The sequence below is a fragment of the Podarcis cretensis genome, assembly GCF_951804945.1.
Source record: "Podarcis cretensis genome assembly, chromosome: 2".
In the NCBI taxonomy this organism is placed as follows: Eukaryota; Metazoa; Chordata; class Lepidosauria; order Squamata; family Lacertidae; genus Podarcis; species Podarcis cretensis.
Genome location: NC_137171.1, coordinates 126,867,311 through 126,893,924, shown reverse-complemented (window position 1 = coordinate 126,893,924; position 26,614 = coordinate 126,867,311). Strand labels below are relative to the sequence as shown.

Below are 26,614 nucleotides of genomic sequence, written 5' to 3'. Positions count from 1 at the left end.
TTATAATACAATCTCATCATATATTCTATAGAAACATTGGAATTATATCGTATTATTTTATACGCACATGTATACATATTATATAGTGCACTCATATATCTATATATACATAAAAATATATAATATATTTGCATGCAAAAGTGTAATATAATACGTATATAAATACAGGCACGTATATAATCACCTATTTGAAGCCGGTTTCTCAGAAGGGCGACGCCTCACTCTGCCCTTAACAATCATGGCGCCCCTCGTCCGCGGAAACGGCCGTTAAACCCCAAGCGGTCGCCATCTTTGTTGAGGGCAGGGTCCGTCGCCACCGGCGGCCGCCATTTTCCCCCTTCCCTCCAGTTATCGCGGGAGGGAGGAAAGAAAGCAGGTGCGCGGCCGCCATTTTTGTCGCGGGCAGAAACGCTCCGTGGGCGCCATCACAGGGATGGGCAAAGAGGGGGGGTATTATTACCACTTTTTTTTTTCAATGGAGGGAGGGTGGAGTTCCCGCGATGTTTGGGGCTTGGTGGGCGGGGCTCTGCTGCCACGTCAGGCTTCAGGCAGGAGATAGCGGATCCGGAGAGAGCCGGGTGAGAATCCTGCTCGCGGGGGGGGGGACGGATTACCTGGGGGGGGTTTCCTCGTGGCGCATAGGGGGTGGGGGGCCTGGGATGGGTGGAGGTCCCTTTGGGAAGCTCCCCCACCCCTCCGTGGACCCCTTCCTCGCGAAGGGGTGGACTAGATGCCCCCTGGGGTCCCTCCCCACTCGCAGCCTCTCCCTCCCCTCCCCCAGTCTCCCTGCGCTTGGGGGTCCCTTTTCTTGGCTGCCCCCTCCCTCTCCTGCCCCCCGTCACGTGTTTCCCCCCTCTCCTTCCTTCCTGAAAAGCCAGCCCTGGGGCGGAAAACGCAGCCGCCCCCTCCCTGGGGGGGCAGGAAAGAGGGGCTGGGCTGAGGGTCCCAAGCCAGGGCATGGCTGCGGGACAAGCATCCTTCGCAGACTCTCCTGCGCCTGGGTCTGATCCTGCAAAGCATCTTGAAAAGATCTGAGTTTTTGACATGGGGGGGGGGGCAGAGAGATGCCAGTAGACCGGCTGCTTGAGCCCCCTCCCCCCCCCGTGTGGGTCAGTGTCTCCCTTAAAACAAGCTGCCCAAACAGAAAGTCTAGTTGCCCTTTGGGGGGCAAGGCGGCTCTAAACTCTTGTTTTTCAAATGAGGAACTGTGATTGAATCTCAGTTAAATATCTGGCTAGTTTAGACGACAACCTGAAGATCTTTGAGAACTTAAGAGGAGGAAAGTCGCTCAATCCAGGGACAGTCAATTTTGTCCTCTTTTTCTTAATGGTTACACGAATCGTTCGCAACATATGAATATTATTCCCAGCAATGAGCGGGGGGGGGAGGGTAAGAGAAGACGAGCGACAACAATTAGCTATGACGTCCTTCGTTCCTCCTGCTCGGGCTGCACAGAAAAAGCCATTTGGTTCCAGAAATCCATTCCGATTGTGCAGATAAAGTATAATGGATAGAATTCTACAGGATGAGGTCTGAGTGCATGAAAACAGACCATATCCAAGAATCCCCAAATGCTGGATATGTTAGGTAGCATCCTGGCACCCGGGCATCTTCACATGGTTGCCGGCGGTCGAAAGCCAGGGGCAAAATGCAACTGGCACCTGGCTAATTTCGAAGGCTGGTGTGGTTATGCAACCCTTGACCTTCCTTCTCCCCACAGATCCGGCGCCATGGCTGCTAGCAGGTTGTTCGCGAGCCCCCAGCCCACAGACGTTGCCACCGCCGTGGTGCTCTGCTTGGCGCTGCTGTGGGGCGCCTCCGCGCAGCACGAGGGCTTTCACGGCCATGCTCACGAGGACTTCCACCACGGCCACAGCCACGCTCACGGCCATGGCCACACGCACGAGGATATCTGGCACGGCCACGCACATGACGACGGCCACGGGCACACGCACGAGGGTATCTGGCATGGCCACGATGACGGCCACGGGCACACGCACGAGGGTATCTGGCACGGCCATGCTCACGAGGACCACCACGGACACAGCCACTCGCATGGGGGCCACTCGCATGAAGGCTTGCACCATGGGCACTCGCACGAGGATTTTCACCACGGACACAGCCATGGGCATGAGGGCCACCACCATGGTCATGGCCATTTCCACGACGGTCCTCTCCACCACAGCAACTCTCACGAGTCTCCTGCTGGCGGCCCCAGCAGGGCCCAATCCTTCCCCGGGAACGAGAAGCCTTTGCCGAGGAGGGAGAAATTGGAGCCGCTGCAGTTGTGGACTTACGTGAGTGGCTTCCAGCATCAAGACAACCCAGGGTCTTCCTGGATCCCTTTCCCCTGGCTCTGGGTGGGACAGGGGTCTTTTGCTCTTTCTGGGGACGGGAGAGGCCAGCAGCGCTTTCCCCTCCGTGTTGTCTTGGAAGCAAGTTCCACATATCCAGTGGGGTTTCTTTCCTCATAAGTGCCTTTAGCAGGGCGGCCGTACAGAGAGCCGCCATCGTGTCGATGGTGAATTCTGTGCCCTCCCTCTTGCCCATTTTTTATCATCCAACATTATCTCCCGGTCTGCCCCACGGAGGACCTTAAGGTCCATAAATAGCAACACCTTAGAGGTCCCGGGCCCTAAGGAAGTCAGATTAGCCTCAACCAGAGCCTTTTCAACTCTGGCTCCGGCATGGTGGAAAGCTCTGTCCCATGAGACCGGGGCCCTGCGGGATCTGATTTCTTCCTACAGGGCCTGTAAGACAAAGTTGTTCTGCCTGGCCTTTGGCTTGGAGTCAATTTGATTCCCTTCCCCTCTTTCCTTTTTCCTTTCTCCTTCTGTGATGGAACTCCTATTTGGGGACTTCCCTGGCTTTTTTCTGGCCCATGTAGGACCAGTCTGGATAGTTAGCCTTGGTGAAGACCTGATGTTTTCATCCCCCAAAAAGTTTTTGAGTTTCCACTGAAATGAGGCTGCATTTTAATGTTTTAATGTTGTATTATAATCATTTTTTTATATATATAGGGTTTTAGTCTTCCTGAGCCCGGTCTTGGCTGGGGAGGGCAGAGTATAAATAAAATTTAATATTATTATTTTCTTTTTTCAGTCTGCAAAAGAGACCCCCAGCCTTGGCGGGGGGCCCTCGCGAGTCCTGTATTGCAGCGGCCTGGGCTGGATGGCTCAACAACTCTGGGGCTGGGCCAAGGGGCCCCTGCTGGCTGTGGGGGTGACCCTCTCTTTCTCTCCCCCCACCCATAGGCCATTGGCGCCACTCTCCTCATCAGCGCTGCACCGTACTTCATCCTCTTCCTCATCCCGGTGGAGTCCAACACCTCCCAGCACCAAGCCCTCCTCAAGCTGTTGCTCAGCTTCGCCTCGGGGGGGCTTCTGGGAGACGCCTTCCTCCACCTCATCCCTCACGCGCTGGGTGAGTTGAAGGGCATCCCCCTGGTCCTGCCCCCTCCGCCCTCCCTCCCCTCCTCTCATCCGAGTGACCTGCGATCCTGGGGGTTGGACTACATGGCCTTCAGGGGTCCCTTTTACTCATCCGTTTCTTCTCCCCTCCAGAGCCGCACTCCCACCACGGGGAAGGCGCAGGACACAGCCATGTGAAGCCAGAATCCCACGGGCATTCTCACCAGGGTAAGAACTCGGCTATGGGGGGGGGGGAGCTTTTTGCACTACAATTCCCAGAATCCCTAGGGAGCCCAAAGCAGCAGCCATGGATGATGGGTGTTGTAGCCCAATGACATCTGGGGAACTCAGGTGGAGAAGGGCTGAGTCATCGCAGGAGAGGGCAAACATTTATTCATTTATGGTACAGTATGATTCAATAATCTTTATTGTCATTGTCCCATACAGAACAACGAAACTGAAAAGTTCTACATCAGATATTAAAAAACTGACAAGCCTGCTATCCCAGCCTGTTTGACCCCCTAAAAACTCTGATACCCCATAATTAAATACAATATACTCCCACAGAGACTAACTTACACTGCGTTTAAAACCAGAATCGCATTTAGGCAGAAACTGTTTCTCAGGCGGCTAGTCCTAGTCTTTATAACCCTGGACCTTCTTCCAGAAGGCAGAAGCTGAAAGAGATCATTTCCGGGGTGTGCACTATCCTGCACTATCTCTGCAGGTAGTTTAGTAGTTTGCCTGGAGAATTTGCACTCCACTCTTGGGCGAATGTGGGATGCAGGTGGCGCTGTGGGTTAAAGCCTCAGCGCCTAGGGCTTGCCGATCGAAAGGTCGGCGGTTCGAATCCCTGCGGCGGGGTGCGCTCCCGCTGCTCGGTCCCAGCGCCTGCCAACCTAGCAGTTCGAAAGCACCTCCGGGTGCAAGTAGATAAATAGGGACCGCTTACCAGCGGGAAGGTAAACGGCGTTTCCGTGTGCGGCTCTGGCTCTGGCTCTGGCTCTGGCCAGAGCAGCGATGTCACACTGGCCACGTGACCCGGAAGTGTCTCCGGACAGCGCTGGCCCCTGGCCTCTTAAGTGAGATGGGCGCACAACCCCAGAGTCTGTCAAGACTGGCCCGTACGGGCAGGGGTACCTTTACCTTTACCTTGGGCGAATACGTGCCACACCTGAGCTCAATTGAAACAAGACAGTCTTACAATTTAAAGGATGGATGGTGGCTAATGGATTGAGGCTGAATCCTGACAAGACAGAAGTACTGCTTTGGGGGGAGAGGAGGCGGGCAGGTGTGGAAGATTCCCTGGTCCTGAATGGGGTAACTGTGCCCCTGAAGGACCAGGTGTGCAGCCTGGGGGTCATTTTGGACTCACAGCTGTCCATGGAGGCGCAGGCCAATTCTGTGTCCAGGGCTGCTGTCTACCAGCTCCACCTGGTATGCAGGATGAGATCCTCCCTGCCCGCAGACTGTCTGGCCAGAATGTGCATGCTCTGGTTATCTCCCGCTTGGACTACTGCAATGTGCTCTACATGAGGCTACCTTTGAAGGTGACCCAGAAACTACAACTAATCCAGAATGGGAGCGGCTGCCGAGACCACATAACACTGGTCTTGAAAGACCGAAATTGGCTCCCAGTACGTTTCCAAGCACAATTCAAAGTGTTGGTGCTGACCTTTAAAGCCCTAAACGGCCACCCCCATCATTCAGCCTGGACACTGAGGTCCAGCTCCGAGGGCCTTCTGGCAGTTGCCTCCCTGCGAGAAGCAAAGCTACAGGGAACCAGGCAGAGGGCCTTCTCGGTGGTGGTACCCGCCCTGTGGAACACCCTCCCACCAGATATCCATGAAATCAACTTTCCTTTTCAACTGTATTTTTATTGCGATGTTTCAGTAACAACAAGAGCAACTTTCTAATTATTATTAAATAATTATTTATACCCCGTCCATCTGACCTGGTTTCCCCAACCACTCTGGCTTCCATTACATATAAGCATTAAAAACTTCCCTATCCAGGGCTGCCTTTCGATGTCTTCTAAAATACACAATAAAAACTGGAGAAGAGAGATCAGAAACAAACCAAGAGAAAAGTGAAAAAGGAATGAAAAAAATACTTTTCAAAGACGTTTGAAGGCAGCGCTATTTATGGAGGTTTTTAAGCTCTGAGGTTTCATGGTGTTTTTATAAAATTTTGCTGTAAGCTGCCCAGAGCAGCTGGGGCAGCCTATTCAGATGGGTGGGATATAAGTAATAAAATTATAATCGTTATTATTAAAATAGAAACCACCAGGGGCAAGGGCCTGATCCTTCTGGAGGCTCTTCTTTCTCATCATCTTCTGCTCATCTTCCCCCGCCTCTCTCCGGCCTCCTTCCAGGTTCTGAGCACCAGCACATGATGTCGGTGGGCCTCTGGGTCCTGGGGGGCATTGTGGCCTTCCTGGTGGTGGAGAAGTTTGTTCGGCACGTCAAAGGAGGCCACGGACACCACGGACACAGCCACGGTGGGTGCGGCCAAAGCCCCGGGGCCAAATCTGCCCCCTGCGCAAGTTCCTTGTTTATTCGGTTCTTTGTTCTATTTATACACCGCCCTTTGTCCAAAGATCTTGGCAGCTGCGTAGCGTGGGTTGTCAGCACCCGGGGCAAGGCAAGTAATTTGCGGCCCCTAACCCGGGGCAAGGCAAGTAATTTGCGCCCCTAACCTGCCGCCGCTGCCAGCTTCTTCTTGCTGCTGCCTGGGCTGGGGTATTTACGGTAAGGTAGCCACGGCGGCGGCGGCGGGTCCGTGTCAGGTGATCTGAGGCGAGTTGCCGCTGGCGCTGCCGCCCAAACGACGCCGCTTGCCCGGAGGAGGAGGGCAGAGAGGCGAGGAAAATGCAACATGGCCCAGCAGCAGCAGCAGCAGCAGCAGCAGCAGCAGCGGCGGGGCTGTGAGGAGGGGCTGTCTGGCGCGCCCTCCACGGCCCTGACGCGCGGGGACCGCAGCGAGCGCTGAGAGCCGCTGCCTGCCGGATGCCTTCAGCCCGGACGCGCGCACAGCTTGTCGGTTCCGCAAGACATGGGGCTCTGCTACAGCCTGCGCCCGAGGCTCTTCGGCGACTCCGGAGGCGGCGAGCGCGCCCCCCCCCAGATGTTGCGCCCGGTGCGGCCGCCCCCCCCCTGCACCCCCCACACTACGCCACTGGATTTTGGGGCGACGGGAAAGATAAACTTGCAAAAGGATGAAGGAATTTGGGGAAGTGATCTACAACGAACTAAAAAAAAATGTTTTAATTAACCTTTCCCCCCAAACCGGCAGCCTTTCTCCTGGAGATTATGGGCGTGGAGATAGCGCAAGATTTAAGGAGATTATTTATGTATGCAGCCATGGCAGTGAGAATGTTGTTAGCCCAGTGCTGGAAAAGAAAGAGCATACCGATAAAATTGGCAGGGCAGATGAAACTGTTAGAATATGCTGAAATGGAAGCATGTAGATCAAAAATTCAACAGAGAATGGGACAAATATATCTAAAAGATCACTGTAAATATCTAAAAGATCATGGTAAACATGTAAAATCGTTGGCAGGCTTTGAATGATTTCTGCAACATGTCCCAATCCTTGGATGCATTGGATAATTGTAAAATAAATTATGTTTAATATGCAGTCAGTATAGAAACAGAGGATCCAGATTGGGGAGGAGGGAAGTCTCAATATGGGAACAATTTTAACATATTTCCAGCTTTTCTGTTCTACTTCGTTTATCTACATGATCAACATGAGAGTTGCAGCTGTCATTCATTGCATGAAATTAATAAAGATTAATTGAGGTGGGGGGAGATAAACTTGTTGCCGTGGCTTTATCAGTTGGGGGGGCAGGGGGTGTCTTCCTGCCCCCCCCCTAGAACTTTCCTTTCCTCCCCCCAGTTCCCAAAGCCAAGAGCAGCGACGACGAGACAGAGAAAGAGCCTTTGCGGGGAAAGACGTCGGAGAAAACCACAGCCCGCACCCAGGGGAAGCAAAAGCCCCCCGACTCTGGTGAGGTGGTGCATTTGGGCGAGCCCTGGATTTTTTGGGGGGAGCGATTGGGCTTTTCTAAAATGTGGGGTCCAGGGACACAGCCCCCCGACTGACTTTCTCTTCTCTCCCCTCTGCTTGTCTCCCCCCCCCCCCAGCCATGCGTGTGTCTGGCTACCTGAACCTGGCCGCCGACTTTGCCCACAACTTCACGGACGGGCTGGCGCTGGGGGCGTCCTTCCTGGCGGGGGGCACGGTCGGGGCCGTCACCACCCTGACGGTCCTGCTCCACGAGGTGCCCCACGAGGTGGGCGACTTCGCCATCCTTGTCCAGTCCGGCTGCAGCAAGAAGAAGGTAACGCATCTCCCTGGCGGGGAAGGGTTGATAAACGTATATAACAATAATAATAATTTATTATTTATACCCCACCCACCTGGCTGGGCTTCCCCAGCCACTCTGGGTGGCTTCCAACAAAATAGTAATTTACAAACATTAAAAGCTTGCCTAAACAGGGCTGCCTTCAGATGTCTTCTAAAAGTCTGGTAGTTGTTGTTCTCTTTGACATCTGGTGGGAGGGCGTTCCACAGGGCGGGAGCCGCCGCCGAGAAAGCCCTCTGCCTGGTTCCCTGTAACTTGGCTTCTCGCAGTGAGGGAACCGCCAGAAATCCCTCAGCGCTGGGCAGATAGGGTCTCAGCCTGCATACCAGATGGAGCTGGTATGCAGGCTGAGAGCCTATGGAGCTGGTAGACAGCTGCCTTGGGCACAGAATTGACCTGCGCCTCCATGGACAGCTGTGAGTCCAAAATGATCACTCCCAGTCACCAGTCCAGCTGCCGCATTCTGGATTAGTTGTAGTTTCCGGGTCACCTTCAAAGGTAGCCCCATGTAGAGCGCATTGCAGTAGTCCAAGCGGGAGATAACCAGAGCATGCACCACTCTGGCGAGACAGTCCGCAGGCAGATAGGGTCTCATCCTGCGTACCAGATGGAGCTGGTAAACAGCTGCCCTGGACACAGAATTGACCTGCGCCTCCATGGACAGCTGTGAGTCCAAAATGACTCCCAGGCTGTGCACCTGGTCCTTCAGGGGCACAGTTACCCCATTCAGGACCAGGGAATCCTCCACACCTGCCCGCCTCCTGTCCCCCAAAAACAGTCCTTCTGTCTTGTCAGGATTCAACCTCAATCTGTTAGCCGCCATCCATCCTCCAACGGCCTCCAGACACTCACACAGGACTTTCACCACCTTCACTGGTTCTGATTTGAAAGAGAGGTTGAGCCTCCTTAGAGAGGGGCAGTCTACCTCAGCACGGGACCGTGGGCAAGAGAGCCTTGGGTGAGACTGTCCTCCTCTTTTCCCCTCCGCCAGGCGATGAAGCTTCAGCTGGTGACGGCGCTGGGCGCCCTGGCGGGCACCGTCTGCTCACTGCTGGCGGAAGGCGTGGGCGAGGCGGCCACGGCCTGGATCCTGCCCTTCACGGCTGGCGGCTTCATCTACGTGGCCACCGTCTCGGTCATCCCCGAGCTGCTGCAGGACTCGGGGCCGGTGCAGTCGCTCCTGGAGGTGCTGGGACTGGTCGGCGGAGTCGCCATGATGGTCTTCATCGCCCAGTACGAGTAGAGCGGAGGGGGGGGACGGGGAGGGGGCCAGGCGCCCGTTTGGGGCAGCGGAGGCGGGACCAAGGAGAAACGGACAGCCCGGCCCCCCCCTCCCCCTCCAGCTCCATCTGGGGTCCAGACATTTCAGCCGCTGCAGCGCACCTCCCATCCTCCAGGAGGCGCTGTGTTGGTTCTCCAGGAAGAGGAAGTGGAGAAAACGGCCAGACTGGGACTTCCCGGGAGGCCAGCTCTTCTGCTCCACTTGGAGATAGCAAAATGCCCTTTTCTATAGGGCAGGGGTGGGGGGTAGGAAGAGAATTTTAGGGTTCTCATGTGTGTGTGTTTGCGTGTCTGTCCTCTTGGCCCCGAATTGTTGCGGTTGGGGGCTCGGAAGCAAGGACCAGGAACTTGGGGGACCAGGGTGTGGGATATGGGGGAGCCATGATTTTGGGAGGTTGGGGGTCAGGAGAAATCATGCTTTTTTGCGGGAGGAGCATAGTTGCTGGAAGCCAATAATGGAATAATTTGGCGCAGCTCTGAAGGGGGGAGCTGAGGGCGTCACAGTGGGGACCCCTCTGCCCCCCAAAAGGGAACCAAACTGCGCCCCATAGGAGAATTTTCCAAGGGGATCTTTCGAAAAGCGTTTCTGCTACTGTAAAATACGACTCCTGGAAGTCTGTTCTCGCCGCCGAAGAAATCCTCGCGGCAGAAATCCTGATTTATACTCCAAGGAAAAGGTGTGGGGGTTTAGGAACGGACTTTCCGTGTACACGTCATATATATATATTTCTTTTCTCTCTCTTTTTTGCAATTTCTTTTGTAGGGTGGAGGGGTCTTAACTTTGGGGCGACGGTTGTACCAGGGAGAAATGTGTAAAGGACAGGAATAGTGACTCCTGCAATTAAAACTTACTTCTGCCCTGGAAAAAAAGGGAAAAGGCTTTGTGTATAGTTCCTGCACTTGGTCATCAGGGGGCGATGGAGGTTCCCCAAGGCCACTGGCCGCCCTCCTTGAAACACCCAGGCACTGGGAACTACAACTCCCATCATCCTGCTCTGGGCTAATCTTGCTCAGGCCGACAGAACACGATTGCTTTCCTGCTTTGCAGCGGGTTGGGCTAGATGACCCACAGGGTCCCTCCCATTCCTACCACCCTGTCATTCCTCACCAGCCCCTGAACATCTCGACCAGGGGGCCGTCGAGATGGGATTTTATTTTAAAAAATCGAAATGCCCTTTTTAGGGGGGGGGAGCAGGATCCCACCTTGGCAGCGGAGTAAACACAGAGGTAAAGGAATATTTTGGGGGGAGGGAAGCAAGGAATGATGCCAAGCACCTAACCACTGAGCTCTAAACACTGAGCAAGATGACCCTTTCCCAAAAGTTGGGGGCTGGCTGACCATTAAGCAGGTAGGGCGTCTTGCATGCCCAGGAAAGACACAGGAGACTGGAGCGGTCATCAATTGGCAGTCCATCACCTGCTTTGCCAGGGCCCAGGTTCGATTTCTGCCAGCATTTCCAGGTAGGAACTGCAAGTCTGACACCTCAGGGTCCCGAGAGTCATCTAGCCTGACCCCCTTTTCCCTCTGTCCCCCGTCTAGTTTGAAACCATCCCAGTCCCTGCTTAGCTTTGCAAGCGTCTCTCATTGCCACAGTGCTGGGGGAGCAGCTGCCTGGCATGCAGAAGGGCCCGGGTTCAATCCCCAATGGCAGGGCTGGGCAGAGATCTCAGGCCGCTAGTCCTTGCGGTGCAGAGCCACTGCTGCAGCAATGGATGGAGCAACGGCCTGTCTCAGGCATGCATATCGCAGGTGTTTCTGTTGTCGCTCAAACTGCCCAAAAGCTTAGATCTGAAAACCCAGCCTGATTGCAACCCTGTCGGATGAGAGAGGAAGCCTCTAGCGCTGGGGTGGTCTTGAGATGCCCACCCAGAAGGCAGAAATTCAACAGGGGAAGGTTCAAATGCTGAATGCCTGTTAAAAGGTGGAGGAAGGGTCACTTATGTTCCTGGTAAAGCTTGCAGAAGACGCTGGCTGAGTCTCCTGCAACTTGAGCACTTGAGAGGCAGTGGGGTGCAGTGGTTAGAGTGTTGGACCAGGACTTTGGAGACCAGGGTTCGAATCCCATACTGGGCAAGTCTCTGCCTCTCTCAGCTTAGCCTCCTTCACAGGGTGGTTGTGGGGGTTCAAGGAGAAGCATGCGCCCCACATTAGCAAGTGGGATAGACATGCAGTAAATTACTACTACTACTAATAATAATAATAATAATTTTTACTATTTATATCCTGCCCGTCAGACTGGCTTTCCCCAGCCACTGTGGGCCTCTGACAGTACATACAAAACGTATTATTAAATATGTCTTTTAAAAAAATAAGCGCTTGGGTGGAAATTCAACAGGTGCAGCCCTGCACGAGCAGCACCTGTTGGATCCCCTCCTCTCCTGCTGCTGCAAAGGATGGAGCGGGGGAAACACACACATCCGCTGACCCTCCCCAAGGACCCAGGAGTCCGGGCTCCCTCCCCCCTGGAGGACTGCGGCAATAGAGACGGCGGCCCAGAAGGGCCTCCACGGCCTGCACTTCCGGTGCGGGGCGGAGCTTCCTCCCCCCACGGAGCCTCACTTCCGGTCCTTCCCCCACAGAGCGATGGCCGCCCACCTGCGGCTGCGAGGAACCCTGGCCCTGGTGACAGGTCCCTTCTCCTGGGGCGGGGAGGCAGGCAGGAGTTCAACAGGGGCAGCGGGACGGGGGGGTATTTGGGGATGGGGTCTGCCAACGGGGAAAGGCAGCATATTTCAGGCATCAGTTCAACAGGTCGAGCTCATGCCTTGGCTGCCTTTCTCTCCACCCCCCCCCAATCTCCCCACAACAACCTGCCAGGAGTGACCTGCTCCCACGGTCCAGCTTCCAGGCCAAAGTCTGGACTTGAACCCAGGCCCCAGCCCCACAAGCACGGTTGAGGACGGAGAGCAAAGGGGGTGGCTCTACCTGTTGGGTTTCCGCCTCTCGGGTCCTCCCAGGAGCCCTGACCTTTCAGCCGTCAGCTCAAGCCACTTGGCGGTGACAAGCCCTGAATGTAACTTTTTCATTTAGAAAAACTGCACCCGTTCCATTTCCGCCTGCCGTGGAGCAGTTGAAGGCAGAGGGGTTGCTGGGGAAGAAGCCCGTCCGGGGAGGGTGACCCAGGCTCCTCTTCCTTCTTCCTCAGGGGGCGGCAGCGGCATCGGCCGTGCCATCTGCGCCCGCTTTGCCCGCGAAGGGGCCCAAGTGGCCATAGCAGACTGCGATGAGGCCGGTGCAGCCCAGACGCTTCGGGGGCTCCAGGCGGGGGACCACCAGGCCCTGCGCGTCGACGTGGGGTGCGCCAAGAGCGTGGCCGACCTCGTGGCCCAGATCCAGGTGGGCATCCGCTGGGGGTTGGACGAGATGAGCTCTGGGGGTCCCTGCTCTGCCAAGCCTTGCCCTGAGTCAGCATTCGGCCTCGGCACCCTGCGTTTATTGGCTGCCTTCGTATCCTGCCTTCCTTCTCCTCCGCTCCCGTTCCATCCTCACCAGAGACCTTCAAGGCTGGCCAGCCTAAGGTCCTTCAGGGAGCTTATCATGGAATGCTAGAATTGTAGGGTCAGGAGGGACCCCGGGGGGTCATCCATCCCAACCCCCCTGCACTGCGATATTGAGGCCCGAATCCTTTTTACCTCCTGGGGTCGCGACGGAGGTTTCGGTGCTGATTTCCTCCCTCTGGCCCCCAGGCCCGCTTCTCCCGCCCGGCCAACGTCTGCATCAACTGCGCTGGGATCACCATGGACGAGTTCCTGCTGAAGCAAACGGAGGAGGCCTTTGACGCCGTCCTCAGGGTCAACCTCAAGGTACTCGGCCGGCAAGGGGGGCGTCCCCGGGAGTCCCCCCTCCCTTGGTTCCCAGGCCCTCCATCGCCTTGCTTAAAGGCTCGTAAATGAACCCATTGGTCATCCATCCCAACCCCGCCCCGCTCAGTCTCTTCCTTCTCCGCAGGGGACCTTCCTGGTGACGCAGGCCGTGGCGAAGGCGCTGGTGGCAAGCGGGGCTTCGGGGGGCTCCATCATCAACCTGGGGAGCATCGTGGGCAAGGTGCAGTCACCCCCCCCTCCTAATGACCTCCTTGCCCTCTGCCCCCCCACCGCCAATAATTCAACGCAAAATCCATTGCCCAACTTCTGTACGCTGCAAGTGTCTGGCCTAATGGGGACCTGCCTGAGCTAGGTGACTTTCAGGCCAAATTTCTACGATCTCTGCTGCAGGTGCCCAGCTGTGTCCCCAACTCCATACTTCTGTTAGAAGCTGGCGAATGCCCAATTTCAACTGCCCTAAAACATTGGCTCAGGATTTCGGTCTTTGGTCTAGGGAAGGGTTTGTACCAGCACCTGACCAATGAGGAATTTGTCAGCAAATGGCAGAAAACCATGGCTAGAAAAGCCATCTCTAATGGTCTGTCTACCCCCCCCCCCCAACTGTATTACCTGGGTTATGAAGGCGCCCTAAAGACGTTAAAGCAAAGATTATGGGATAATGCACACAGTGACTTGCGATCTCGATCACACGCAGTCTGTAGTCCGCTGGCAGTAGGAGTACAATATGGGCATGTCTTTAAGTTAACATCTTACATTAAAAACCTGACAGTACCAAATTATCGAAGGCTTTTCACCAAAGCCAGACTAAACGTCTTTCCTTCTGCAGTGTTGAGAGGAGTTCCCTGCCAGGACAGACTTGGCTCGTGTGCTCAAGACATCGATTCCATAAAACATATTTTGTTGCACTGTGCAAAATATGAGCAAGCCAGGGCTGAACTGATAATACCCTTGCTGCTGCCTTTCCCGGGAAAATCAGAGGCTCACTATGTCAGGTTCCTATTGGAAGACTGGACAAATGCTAGAACATTAGCAGCGGCAAAGTTTTTATCGATGGTTGCAAGAACCAATGATCCTTATCTTTAAGTCTGAACAAAATGCTTGGTTCCCCCCCCCCCCCCAGTTTTTTAAATTAATTTTCCACATTTATAACAAATATAACATATAAAAGACACAAAACAAAACACATTACAATACTAAACATAAAAATAAAAACACTTATTACTTCTAAAATCCAAAGCGCTTGTTTAACCTGGAGGTAGGCTGTCTGAATTGTGCATTGCTTTGTAACGATTTGTTGGGTCTCTGGACTGTAATAAATATTGATTGATTGATTGATTGATTGATTGATAATTCAGTCCCTGTGCCTCCGCCCTTTTCTCTTCTTCCTGCCCAGGTGGGGAATCTGGGGCAGGTGAACTATTCAGCCTCCAAGGCTGGGGTAGAGGCCCTCTCCAAGACAGCAGCCAAGGAGCTGGCCAGGTAAGCCAGGCTGGGGGGCAGAGGGAGAGATCGGGGTGGGGGGGGTGGGAAGGAGCCCCCATTTGCCTGCCCGCCTTCCCTGGGCAGCAGTCCTCTAGGGATTCCTGCATTTCAGGGCCTGGGGCTGAGTGGCCCCCAGCCAGTGAGCGTTGAGGATTTGAACCCTGCCCTGTCCCGGGTCTAACCACTACGCAACGCTTCCTCTCCTTGCCGCTCTGCAGGTACGGGATCCGCTGCAACACGGTTCTGCCTGGGTTCATCCGCTCCCCCATGACGGACAAGGTCCCCCAGAAAGTGCTGGACAAGGTGGGTGTTGGGGGGGGGCTGAGGTCAGGCCCCCACCCCGGCCGGCACCCATCCCTCCCTGACCCCTGTCCCTTCTTCTCCCCAGTTTGCCGCCATGGTGCCGCTGGGACGCCTCGGGGAGCCCGAAGGTCAGGTGACGCAGTCCAGCAATAGGTTTGCGCTTCTTTTGAAGGGTGGGGAGGGTGCCTCTGAGCGCCTGCAGAGTGCCCTCCCTCCTCCTGCTGGGCGGGGAGTGCCCAGACGTCATAGAACGGAGGAATCGTGGCGTTGGAAGGGACCCCAACCAAAAAATGCGAAAAATATCTGGGGGTTTTTAGCGATGCCTCTCAGCTGCTGCCTGTGAGGGATTTCTTACTGTGTTTTTATGTTGTCAACCACTCTTAGATCTGTGGATGAAGGGCAGTACAGGGTGCAAATTTAATAAATAATATTTTTTTTCCCTGACCTATGGCCCTGCCCCCTAATGTGAGGTATTATTATTATTATTATTATTATTATTATTATTACCAACAACCCAAACACAAACAGTAAAACCCCCCAGGCGGCTGATAAATTGGGTATACATAATCAGTAATAACATATTCAAATCAACCATATGTACACTTCTATATACATCAATACTCCTCCCTCCACAAGGTTTATTTATCTTTTAACATTTTAATTGCCCCAAATTGTTCAGACCTACCCAAATAATTCAATACCTTCTCAAACCAATCCTCTTCCTCCTCACTGACCTTAAACCCTTTCATTTTATGTATCTTCACAGTCAGATATTCTAAAATTATAATATTATTCCGTTTTTTTCCTCCATTGGTTCACCCCTCGCTCTTCTGCTTTTCCCCAATTACTCGCTATAACCTGTCTGGCTGCAGTGACCATCAATTTTACCCATTTACATTCCTCTTTTGTTTCTAACTCGGTGCTACTCAGGCTAATAAGAACCATTAATTTAGATATTTCCTACCCACGATTCCCAATTATTCTATACCACTAATATAGCCTAAGGGAGTTTGGGGGAGGAATGTAGCTTTGCCGCGATTCCTGCCTTGCGGGGGGGTTGGGCTGGATGACCTCAGGGGGACCCTTCCAGCTCTACAATGCTGCATAGATTGTACAGGAAATAATAATAATAATGCTCGGAGAAGGTCCCTGGCTCCGTCCCCACCGGCAGCTGGGGAAAGACCTGCCGCTGCTTCCGGCCTGTGCCGACAAGACTGGCTTCGCTGGCCTAAATCTCTCTGAGGCTGCGGAAGAGAAAGGGACAGGTTTCTTTTCCTGGGAGGGGGCTGGCGGTGTCTGGGGGGCTGCAGGCGTTGGGAGGAGGGGGCTTCACGGTCTCCTACGTCTCCCGCCAGATGTTGCCGAGGTTTGTGCTTTCCTGGCCTCCGACGACAGCCGCTACATCACCGGCGCCAGCCTGGAGGTGACCGGTAAGTGGGGCGATGGGGGGCTGATTTGGGGACCCTTTGGGGTGGGGGGGCTCCCCTTGGATGTCAGCGCTGGTGGTGGGGAGCAGTGAAAAGAGACCCCAAAAGGTCTCCCGTGTTTGTGACAACTCGGATCTTTCCACGTGGCCTTCGGAACTCCCTGCCACTTGAAACCGGCCAGGCGCCTTCGCTGCACTCCTTCCAGCGCCCGCAGAAAACGTTTCCATTTTAGACAAGCCTACCCAGAAAAAACACAGAACGTTTGTTCTTTAAAGAGTTTGCATAGCTGTTTCCCACCCTGTATAAATTTTACGAAACAGATAAATTCTCCCGTCAGACACGTAGAATAGCTGGTACATGTTTGGATCTCCCTTTATAGCTCAGGGTTTTTATCATCTGAACATTTTTGCAGAGAGTTTGATTGCTCCCCCGCCCCCCTGGGAATGTGTATAAAGATTATGGAGCAAAATTAAGTGAATTATTATTGTTATTGTTATTTTATTTTATTTTTTAATATCCTGCCTATCTGAATGGGATACTCTTTAGCTCATGGTTTTTATCATCCGAACATTTTTGCACAGAGTTTGATGGCTTTTATCCCCTCTGGGAATGTGTATAAAGGTTATGGGACAAAATAAAGTGAATTATTATTGTTATTGCTATTTTATTTTATTTTATAATACCCTGCCTATCTGACTGGGTTACCCTGGGCAGCTTCCAACCATCTCCAAAAGGTCAGCCGCTAACCCCTTTTCTTTCTCTCCCTCCAGGGGGTCTTTTCATCTGATGCCTTTTCCTGCCTCTGGAGAAACCCGCCCCCACCCACAAGGGAACCACACTCCCTGATGCCCCCCCCCCCTTTCAAAGGAAGGACGTGGGGGCAGGTTCCTCCTTCGCTGGGGAGGCGGCCCTGTCTAGGAGAAGCTCCCAGCTAACATCTTTGAATGCAAGATTTGGGGCTGGGGCTTAGAGGCAGGGGGGCCTCCCCCCCCCAGAAGAGGGGGGTCTTTTGCACAAGGAGCGAGGCTGAGATCTCGCCAGACGGAGACCCCTGACTTCCACTCTGAGGATTTCTGTGCCTTGTTTGGGGATATATATATATCACTCAGTTAAATCAACGGCTTCTACAAATGCTCAGGCGATCAAAGTACCTCTTTGAGAAACACTTTCATGCTGTGAGCCACCTTGAAATAGGGAAAATTAAGGGGAATTTAAGGGAAATGCAGAAATTGTTGCTTGAGGACTGCGGGAAGAGACACTTTTTCACCCCGGACAAACACTGGCAGAGCTACACAGCCTCAAATATATGTGAATGGGAACAAGATATATAAGAGTCGTTTTACAATCGACTCTCTCCCATGTATTCTGCCAAGTTGTCCCCCTGCCCCCCCCCCACGCCAGGAAATATCCCTGGGGGTGACTCTTCCTGCAGCGGATATGATCTTACATCCACGAAAATGTCTTCCATAATATGATGGTCTGATTCTATGATAATAAATATGTTGAGTCTGCTCGGTTTTCTTTTCCCCCCGCTTTTTAAATAATTTTTAGTAAGTTTTCATATTTAATTACATCTCATCACACAGATCTATAACATAAAGCATTGCTCAAACGGCTTCCTCCCTTCCCTCTTTCTGACTTGCAAACATCTTTTACTGGATTCTCGCATTTCTAGAACCACTTTTTTTACCTTAGAACTTAGAACTACATTGGAAGACTGGCAGCTAAAGATGGTAGAATATGTTGAGATGGCAGGGAAGATCGGAATCGACTGGAGCAAATTTATATTCTGTATGAAAGAAAATTGGAAACGTTTGTAGGTTTGAGTTGAAATGCTTTGCAATGTGGAAATAAGGAACTGATTTACACATAAGTAGGTAATTATTATTTTAAAAAAGAGTCTGCTCAGTTTTCTTATTCATTTATTACATATATCAGCTTCTAATCCAAAGAGCTCAAGATGGGCTATCTGGTTCTCCTGTTGCCATCGCGCCCCCCCCCCCATTTAATCCTCGCACCAACCCTGCAAGGACTGGCCCAGTCACCCAGTAAGCTTCATGGCTGACGGGGAATTCGAACCCTGGTCTCTCCCAGGTTCCAGCCCGGTGCTCTAACCACTGCACAACCACTGCCTCTGCTGCTTCCGCTGCACTAAAGGATTTCTTGGTTGAGGAGCGATTGTATTTATCATCCTCTCTTGCACAACCACCCTCTTTTTTAAAATTTTTCCTGGTGGCTTGCGTTTGTGTAAGAAGCGCCCCAGGAAATTGCACACCCACAAGCAGACACACACCTCCCCCAGCCTGGAGTGGTACAGTCCAGCACGATCTGTACCACATGAGCCGTTGGGGTCCCACGACAAACCACAAGCCCCCCAAAATGAAAGCAGCCCTTCGTCTCAAAGCACCCAGGCTCAACTTTAGAACCTGAGGGACTAGTGTGCCTTTATCATGTGCAGAGTGCCTTTCCTACAGCGGCTGCAATGATCCTTTTTTAACGTGACTCTTAAAATAATATTTTGGTCCGGGTTTGCCCTTCTCGTAGGCAGCGGGGGGGGGGGGTGATCCCGGACGCCTGGGTCCCCTTTTGCCTGCTAATCCCAGGGGGGGGTTATGGGTGGCTGCCCAGTTGTGAGCCTGCACTAATGAATGTTTGCCCAAGGGATTATTGGGGTGTTCTGGGAAGGCAGCCCTGATTCCTCTGGGGGAGAAAGAGGATTAGCCGCTGAGTGGGTTGGGGCCCCTGTCTGCACCCCCTGACCCAAAGGCAGCCCTGCTGGGCCTTCCCACCCTGTCCAGGGAAGGAAGGGTTAGCGGACAATGCAGAGGAGACCCAGCAGACCCTTCTCATGCCTGGGAATCCCATTTCAAAGCAGGATCTGGTCCGCAAACTCCCACCAGAGGTGCGCATGAAACACCCAAGTGCAGAGGAACTAGGAAGTGCCGCCTTTGGGGAGGCCCAAAGGACTCCCGGTAGACTGCCTCTGGGCGGGGAGGTTCTAGAAAAAACGGCAATCAGGATTTGAACACAAGCCCTCTCCGCTCCTATGGGGTCCAGCAGCTGGGATTCAGAGCCGAACCATCCTGCCTAGGAGCCATCAACAGCCACCTCTTCCTCCCTAAATTTGTCTCATCTTCGCTGCCTCTTGTGGCAGGGAGTTCCAAAGTTTAAAAGCATCTGCCCCAAATCTTCCTGGGATGGACCTGAGTTCGAGTCTTACAAAAGAGGGAGAACATCTCTGCCTGCCTTCTCCTTGCCATGCAGTTTCACAAAATTCTATCGTGTCTCCTGTTTCTTTGCCTTTTCTCTTAAGCTAAAAAGCCGCCCAAAAAAAACACATTTATTATTCAAAGGGAAGTCACTCTTTTCTGAACACTTTTTCCAGCTCTACAATATCCTTCTGAAGATGGGGCAACCAGAACAGCACCTTGGGCTGGTTAACATTCTGTTATTTTTTTTATTCTGAATAAATTTCACTAGGTTTTATGGAGAACAATACAAAAGTTAATACAGTACCGATCATATTTTTCCTTTTTTTGGGGGTGTTTCTAAACCAATACTTTGAATATTCTACAGCCTTTGAAATGTGTGTTATTGTTTCATTTTTCTTCTAACTGCTTATTTTGCACTTTTATCCTGAATTTTTTATCTATCATTCCTTCCTGAGATCTTTGGACAAAGGGCGGTATATAAATTTAAGAATATAATGTATATGTATCATTATGTAAAGATTTCATACGTTTTGCAACATTAATAATAAATAAATTAATAAATGGGGGGGGTACAGTAAATTCAATACATAAGATGCTGTTGCACCAAACTCTCCTTCGTTGGAGGTTTTGAAGCAGAGCTTGGAAGGCCCTCTGCCATCGATGCTCGAGCCCAGGGGGTCAGACTAGACCACCCTCAGGGGTCCCCTCCAACCCTGCCATTCTAGGATTCTGCTCTGTCAGTGTGCAGAGGTCCTTGCCAGGGGTGCTGACCTGGAGCCAGGGGGGCCAACTTGAATAAAATATTGTTGTGCTGGAGGGGGCGGCGGAATAAGCGACGCCCTGCGTAATCCATCCCATGACGCGCGCTATTTGAATGGCAAATCCTATCAACTTTTTTTGGGGCGGCCCCTTAAAATATTTCCTTGGGGGGGGCGAGCATAGGGACCTCAGCACCTCGGAGTTGGCTGCTATGTCTGGAGCTAGCGAAACGCGCTTGCCTCGCACAGGAATGGAAGGTGTGTTTTGTTTTGGGGGGGGGGTCCCCAACGTTGCCTGATCCTGCGCGGAAATTCCCTCTGCGGAGACGTTTTGCAGAGGTCGGAATTGCCCGCAGCCGCAACAGGATCAGGCCAGAGGGGGGGTCCCAACATCACCCGAGAAGCAGCGGCAGCAAGAGCCTCCCCCCCCCCCCCCAGCAACTGAGATTATTCAGATGCTCTTCCTGACTCAGCCAGAGGAGTGGGAAACGTGGGAGGGGGCATATTCACAACCTCTCCCCCCTCCTCCGTCCAAAGCGATTTGATCTTGCCGGGCAGCAAAGCCCCTCCGCTGACCCCCCCCCCATCGGAAAGGGGTTTGCGGGGGGCGGGGGTCTTCCCTGACGCTTCTTTCTGCGCGCGAATCCCTCCTATGGGGAATATTTATAATTTAGGGGGGGGGGAGGACGTTGCACAAGAAGCTTGAATGAATAGATCTCCCTTTCCTCCTGGGCCATTTTATTTCCTTCCTGGGGGGAAAAACCACCTTCATCTGGTGGTCCAAGGCAGGAATCGCTGCTGTGGGGGCGATTCTTTCTCTGCCTTGCGATGGGTTGGGATGGATGACCCGCGGGTCCCTTTCCAGCGCTACAGTTTCTGTGATTCTGCCCAAGGCGCAAAAGCCGTTTTGGTGGGAACTTTCCCCCCAAAACTTTGTGTGTGTTGCGTGACGCCGGTTCCTAGCAAGCCTCGCAGATGGAAGAGCTGTTCAGAGGCGCGGGGGGGGGGGGAGATCTTGCCCCCACCCGGGTGAGAGCCTGCCCTGGTTTTTGCCCATCGCGCTGCCACGTGGTATCTGGGAGAGGTTCCGAAGGCGACTTTCTGGGGCTCACCCCCCCCCACCCCACGGGCTTGGTTCTTCATTCCCTTGGAGGCCGAGGTGGGGAGTGGGCTTCTCCCTTCCTCTCCCCCCCCCCACTCCCCATATTCACTCCCCCTAAGCGGGGCCTGTGTGCGAGATAGACAACCGCTTTCTTCTGTCGCTTGAATTGAATTGGGGATGGAGGAGGAGGGGGGATTAGGGTTAAGGGGAGAGGGGGAGGCAGGAGGGGAGGGGGATTAGCCGGGGGTCTCACTCTCCACCCCCCAGCCCAGCCCAGCCCCTATTCTCCGGCCTCTGTTTGAAGCCTCCGGCTCCTGCTACCTCCCATTGAAAGGCGCATCACCCCGGGCAACGGAATGGGGCGGGGGAGCGCAGGCGAGGATGGAGAGACCAGAGGCCGCCAGGGACCCCCGCCCCACACCCACCCGACCCCCCACCCCCAGCTGCAACGCGGGCTGGGTGCTCCCTGACCCGCTGGGGGGTCCTCGGCCTTCCTCGCCCTCCTGCCCCCCACCAAGGCCTTTCCTCGGCATCCTTCGGCGTCTCCGTGGCAACTGCATCCGCCCCCCATCCTGGCCACGGTGACCCCCATCGCCCTGGGTGGCTCTCCAGCCCACCCCCCTTTTTTCTACCCTGCACACGGAGGGAGGGGAGGGGGCTTTCCCCTATTGAGGCGGCCGCCCCCTATTCAACCTCCTTCTCTCTCTTCCCCCACCCCACATCACTGGGGCCTATTGTGGGTCCAGCTGCACAGACAGGGAGAGGGCGAGGCCGGAACGCTTCGCCCCCCAAAGGCCGGCCGAGGGGGCCGGGCAGGCGGCTGGGCCGGGCAGCGGGACCCCCGAGAGGAGGAACTGGGGGCGCAGAAATGGGGCAGAGGGGAGGCAGGGCTGTGAGTAGTTTCTGCCTCACCCCCAAATCTCCCTCCTGGGTTGCCTAGAATAACTCTTGCCCAGCGAGAAGGGGAAAGTTAGGGTGAGTTTAGGGGACGGCTGTGGGGCAGCCTTGGGGTCCCGGGTGGGGCCAAGCTCGGGTTGGGGGCGACGGGAGTGGGGGGGAAGGCACCCTCAGCAGAGGGACCCCAGAGGATCGGGGCCCACGAGGGTGGGGAGTAGAGGAGAGACAGAGTTGGGGGTGCGCTTTGCTTTCTCAGGAGTTTCCGAGACTTCAGAGATGGCGCCAGATGGGACCGGGCGGTGGGGAGGGAGGGAGGGAGGCTGGACCCCGAGCGCCATCTGGGACACCGGACCAGCCCCCCCCCCAAGTCTGTCCTGGGGGCGGGAGGGCAGGGAGACCCCCCTGGAGTGACGCAGCAGCCCCTCCGAAGCATCAGAAAGAGATGGAAGAAGGAGACGGAGGACGAGAAAGAGACGCGCCTGGACGAGGGAAAGAAGGATGGATGGATTGGGGTGAGTGGAGCCGGGGGGGCTCTTGCATTTCGGGGTGCAGGGGGGGCAGAGAGAGAGAGAGAGACCACCCCGTTCCTCAGACGGGAATCTGGTTTCTAACGGGATTAAATTCCGAATGGTTGTAGCCCGCCCTGGGAGCTGCCGTCGAGGGCCGGGGGATTAGCGATTATTTTAAAACAATTAATAGCTAGTTTATTAACTAATAATGAACTAACGATTAGAGAATCAATTAATGATTGATGATGAATTGGAAAAGTGGCCCGGTATTTTTTTTTTAATTATAGCCCGTTCATAATTAATTAAAGATTAATCAATCAATTGATTGATTGATAATTAAATGAAAAGTGGCCTTATTAGAACTCCCGGTGTTTCAAAAAGTTAATAGCTAGCTCATAACTAATAATTAATGAACGATTATTCAATCAATTAACGATTCGTCGATTGATAATTAAATTAAAAGTGACCTTATTAGAACTCCCGGGTTTTTCCATCTATCGCCGCGTCTCTCAATAAATAGCCCGGCTCCTTCTTTCTGGCGCTAATGGCGAGGAAGCAGCGATCTCGAGGCTGCCTAGATCGGGGGGGGGGGGCGGCTGGGAACCCCCTTTGCAAGACGCCCCCCTCCCCAATTTGCACCCCCCCCATAAAGGCGGCCTCTTCTTGCTTCGGAGAGGCGGGAAGGGGGATAGAGGGGGCGTCTAAAGCCCCTCGGCAGCCGTGCCAAATGTCCCAAGGAGGTTTTTATGGAGGGGGGGGGTTGAGTTCCCTAAAATTGGGTGTGAAGTCGGGGACCCCTCACCGCCCTCCATGAGCTTTCAGAGGGTTTTCCCCCGAGAAGGCCACAGAGTCGGAAAGGGTTCCGAGGGTCATCCAGCCCACCCGGTGCGTAGGGGGGGGGGCGGGGAAGGAAACCCCCCCCCCTCAAAACAGCTCCCAGCAGCGAGAGGATTTCTGATTTTACCAAGACCCGAGGAGAAATGGGGTTGGGGTGCTTTGCATTCAAGAAAAAACCCATTTTATTTTATTTTTTTGCAAAGTGGGGTGGGGGGCCGCCTGTGGGAGGGGCGCTTCTCCTCTTCACACTTTCCCTTTTAACCAATTATTTGGAGAAAGGAAGTTTATTCATCGGCTGAACCGGCCTTTCATTTCCAGCAGGGTCTCCCTGCCGGTTTGAGCGATCTTCCAGGCAAAGTCGGATCCATCGGGTGCGTGACCGGTTTTTGGAGGGGCCGGTTTGCGCAGGAAGCGGGGAGTCCTATCCCCGCCGCGTGGGGGAACCCCAGGCCGCAGGGAAAGTGTGAGCCCCCCCCCAGCAAAAGTAGGGGGGGCGGCGAAGGCCAACCAGATGCGCGAGGAGGGGCCGCACTCAGTCCGTGCCCATCCCTAGCGTTGCGCCTCAGTAGCTGAGACTCAGAGGTAGAGTGCCTATGGACGGGGAGGCTCCACAGGACTCGCCGGGGGGCGGGCGGGATTGCACAGCCCCCCCCAAACCACCGCCACAACTAGGAGTAGGGAGTTCCAGAGTCTTACGACAGCGGTGGCTCTCATCCCTGGTGGCTCTCATCTTGTGGCAGAGAGTTCCAAAGTTCCACGGGAAGAAGGGAATGATTTTATCTGTCCTGAATCTTCCAGCGTTCCGGATTCCGTGATTCAGGATCCCCCCAAGTGACCTTTGAGGACCAGTCGCTGCCTCCTCGCAGAGCTGCGGTGCGGAGGGAAGGAAGGGGGGGGGACTCGAACCCAGAACTTTCTGAGGGTAAGAGCTGCTTGGCTATGGCGGTGATGGACTCTCCTTCCTCGGATGCTTTAGCCGAGATTCCTGCATCGAAGGGGGTTGGTCTGGATGACCGCCAGGGGTCCCCGCCAACTCTATTTCCCCACAATTCCACGTGAACCATCTTGGTCTTCTTGCGGAGAAAATGTTGGGATATGCAATAAATGCAACAAACGGATAAATATATAGCCCTTCCTCCCTCCCTCGCCTGGGCAGATTGAATTAATGTGATTTCCCATTTGGGAGGGAGGTCAAAGTTCAGCCCTGAGAGCAGCCTCGGCGGATGGGATTTCCTGAGACGAAAAGCGGATCCATTTACTTCTCACACTCTGTCTATAGATCTCCGTTTAGAAATACCCTGCTTTTCCAGATTAAAAACTTCCTTCTTTTACCTGATTACCCAGTTTATATCCCTCCCTTCCTCCTACGGAGACCAGGGCGGCAAAGAAGAAGGGCCACATGGAATAATGGAATCGTGGTATCGTACAGTCGGATGGGACCCTGAGGGCCATCTAGTCCAAGCCCCTCAAATGCAGGAATCTCAACTAAAGCGTCCAGGACAGATTTGGGCAACCTTTCCTTGGCCCCAGGTTGGGGACGGACTCACCTTCGCTGGACGTTTTTCAGCAGGGGGGCACCTGCTGTGAATTATTCCACTGTGATTCCTGCCCTTCAGGGGGGTTGGACTAGATGACCTCGGGAGTGCCCCCCCAACTCCACAATTATTTTTATTCTGCAATGTTCCTCCATGCTCCAGCAAATGATAACTGTCCTCTGCCCTTCACCCTCCTACGTGCCAGGGATGGATGGCAAGAGACAATGCCTGGGCCTCTCGTCCTGTGACGAGACTCCCATAGAGCATGTGCAAAAGTCACAAAGGCTGCGCCCTTGTTCTCACCACTAGGCCGGCTTGTCTCAGGGATGATGTGTGTGTGGTGGGGGCTACATTGGCAATACACCCCCCAGACTCCCAGGGGCTGGCTGACTTACATTTCCCTTTCCCTTTTTTAAATAATATATATATATAACCCTTTTTCTTCCTAATGTCTCAACAAATGAAACTGATTTGTAAAAATGTTACATGGGGGGGGGATACGAGAGAGGGACATTGCACACACTTTTGTAAATCAAGAAAATCTTCAATATATATATATAATTATTATATTACATACAATTATATATTATAGTATAGTATATAGTGTATATATACTATATACAATTACATATTATATACAATTATATATATCTATATCTACATATAAATCTAATATATCTATATCTATCTATATATAGCGTTAAATTTTTTCAACGTGTAACACTGTGTCTAAAGAGAAATAATGAGAAGAGACAATAGAAGAAAAAAAAGAAGAAAAAGTTGTAAGAGGAGAAGAAAAGAGGGAGGGAGAGAAAAAGAAAAGGAAGGAAATAGAATAGCAGAATTCTAGGAAATGATAAATTATTCTTATGTATTAGTAGTAGCAGTAATGATGATCATGATAAATTACAACATTATATATGGATAGCCCTCTGCTGCCGTTATATCCTAATTCTAAACCCACACACCACCTGAGAAAGGCCCCTCCGGCCGGCTGATCCCTCTCCCAGGGGTGGGGTCCTTCCTCTTTCCACCCAACTCTTCTTCTTCTGCGTCTTCTTATTCCAAACAGAGTATAAGTCTTCAGAAAACAAAACATTCCTACCTGCTGGGGTTTGTACCTTGGGGTTCCCTTCCAGCTCTACAGTTCTGGGTTCCTATGATATGATATGAATAAAATGAAGAGAAGCTTCTCAAGAATTAAAAATCCCAAAAGAACAAAAATGGGAGCCCAAAGAGCGTCTTCCACTTCTCTCCCACCTATGCATATAACTATGATTCAAAAGACAAAAATTGTCCAGAACAGCTCCTGGCTGTCATTAATATCCAGCTTCCCCCCCCCCCCCATCTTGCTAGATGGCGTTTCCCCAAATTTCCATCCCAGGGACCCGGAATTCATCTTTAAATCCAATATAGCTCTTCATATAGTCTTTAAATTATTCCCCCCTCCCCCAGTTCCTTGAGCTGAGTTTCTCCCCAGTGTTTCTCTGTTGGATGTGGGTCAGGGGGGGCACGTATGGAGGAGACACCCCCTCAATAATAATAATTTATATAATAATACTTTATTATTTATACCCCACCCATCTGGCTGGGCTTCCTCAGACACTCTGGGCAGCTTCCAACAAAATATTCGAACCCTGGGCCCAGCCCAACGCTCTAACCACTAT

The 26,614-nt window shown here is 53.2% G+C and overlaps 2 protein-coding genes across 4 annotated transcripts; both read left to right on the top strand.

Moving 5' to 3' along the window:
• Positions 1-462: 462 nt before the first annotated feature.
• Positions 463-9,930, top strand: SLC39A7 (solute carrier family 39 member 7). Of its 2 annotated transcripts, XM_079963360.1 has the most exons (8): positions 463-578; positions 1,721-2,297; positions 3,255-3,423; positions 3,564-3,638; positions 5,785-5,910; positions 7,311-7,421; positions 7,559-7,755; positions 8,771-9,930. In XM_079963360.1, exons 2-8 carry the CDS (start codon positions 1,731-1,733, stop codon positions 9,020-9,022), a joined length of 1,497 nt encoding a protein of 498 aa, XP_079819486.1. In that variant the 5' UTR covers positions 463-578; positions 1,721-1,730; the 3' UTR covers positions 9,023-9,930. The 2 variants fall into 2 exon arrangements, with proteins under 2 accessions (XP_079819486.1, XP_079819485.1); XM_079963359.1 differs by lacking the exon at positions 463-578 and having other exon boundaries at positions 1,557-2,297.
• A 1,688-nt stretch (positions 9,931-11,618) lies between these two features.
• HSD17B8 (hydroxysteroid 17-beta dehydrogenase 8) lies at positions 11,619-17,611 on the top strand. Of its 2 annotated transcripts, XM_079966552.1 has the most exons (9): positions 11,619-11,690; positions 12,207-12,397; positions 12,748-12,864; positions 13,010-13,105; positions 14,279-14,364; positions 14,586-14,670; positions 14,756-14,798; positions 16,026-16,100; positions 16,868-17,611. In XM_079966552.1, the coding sequence occupies exons 1-9, from the start codon at positions 11,645-11,647 to the stop codon at positions 16,882-16,884; spliced, it is 756 nt and encodes a 251-aa protein (XP_079822678.1). In that variant the 5' UTR covers positions 11,619-11,644; the 3' UTR covers positions 16,885-17,611. The 2 variants fall into 2 exon arrangements, with proteins under 2 accessions (XP_079822678.1, XP_079822679.1); XM_079966553.1 differs by lacking the exon at positions 14,756-14,798.
• The last annotated feature ends 9,003 nt before the right edge of the window (positions 17,612-26,614 follow it).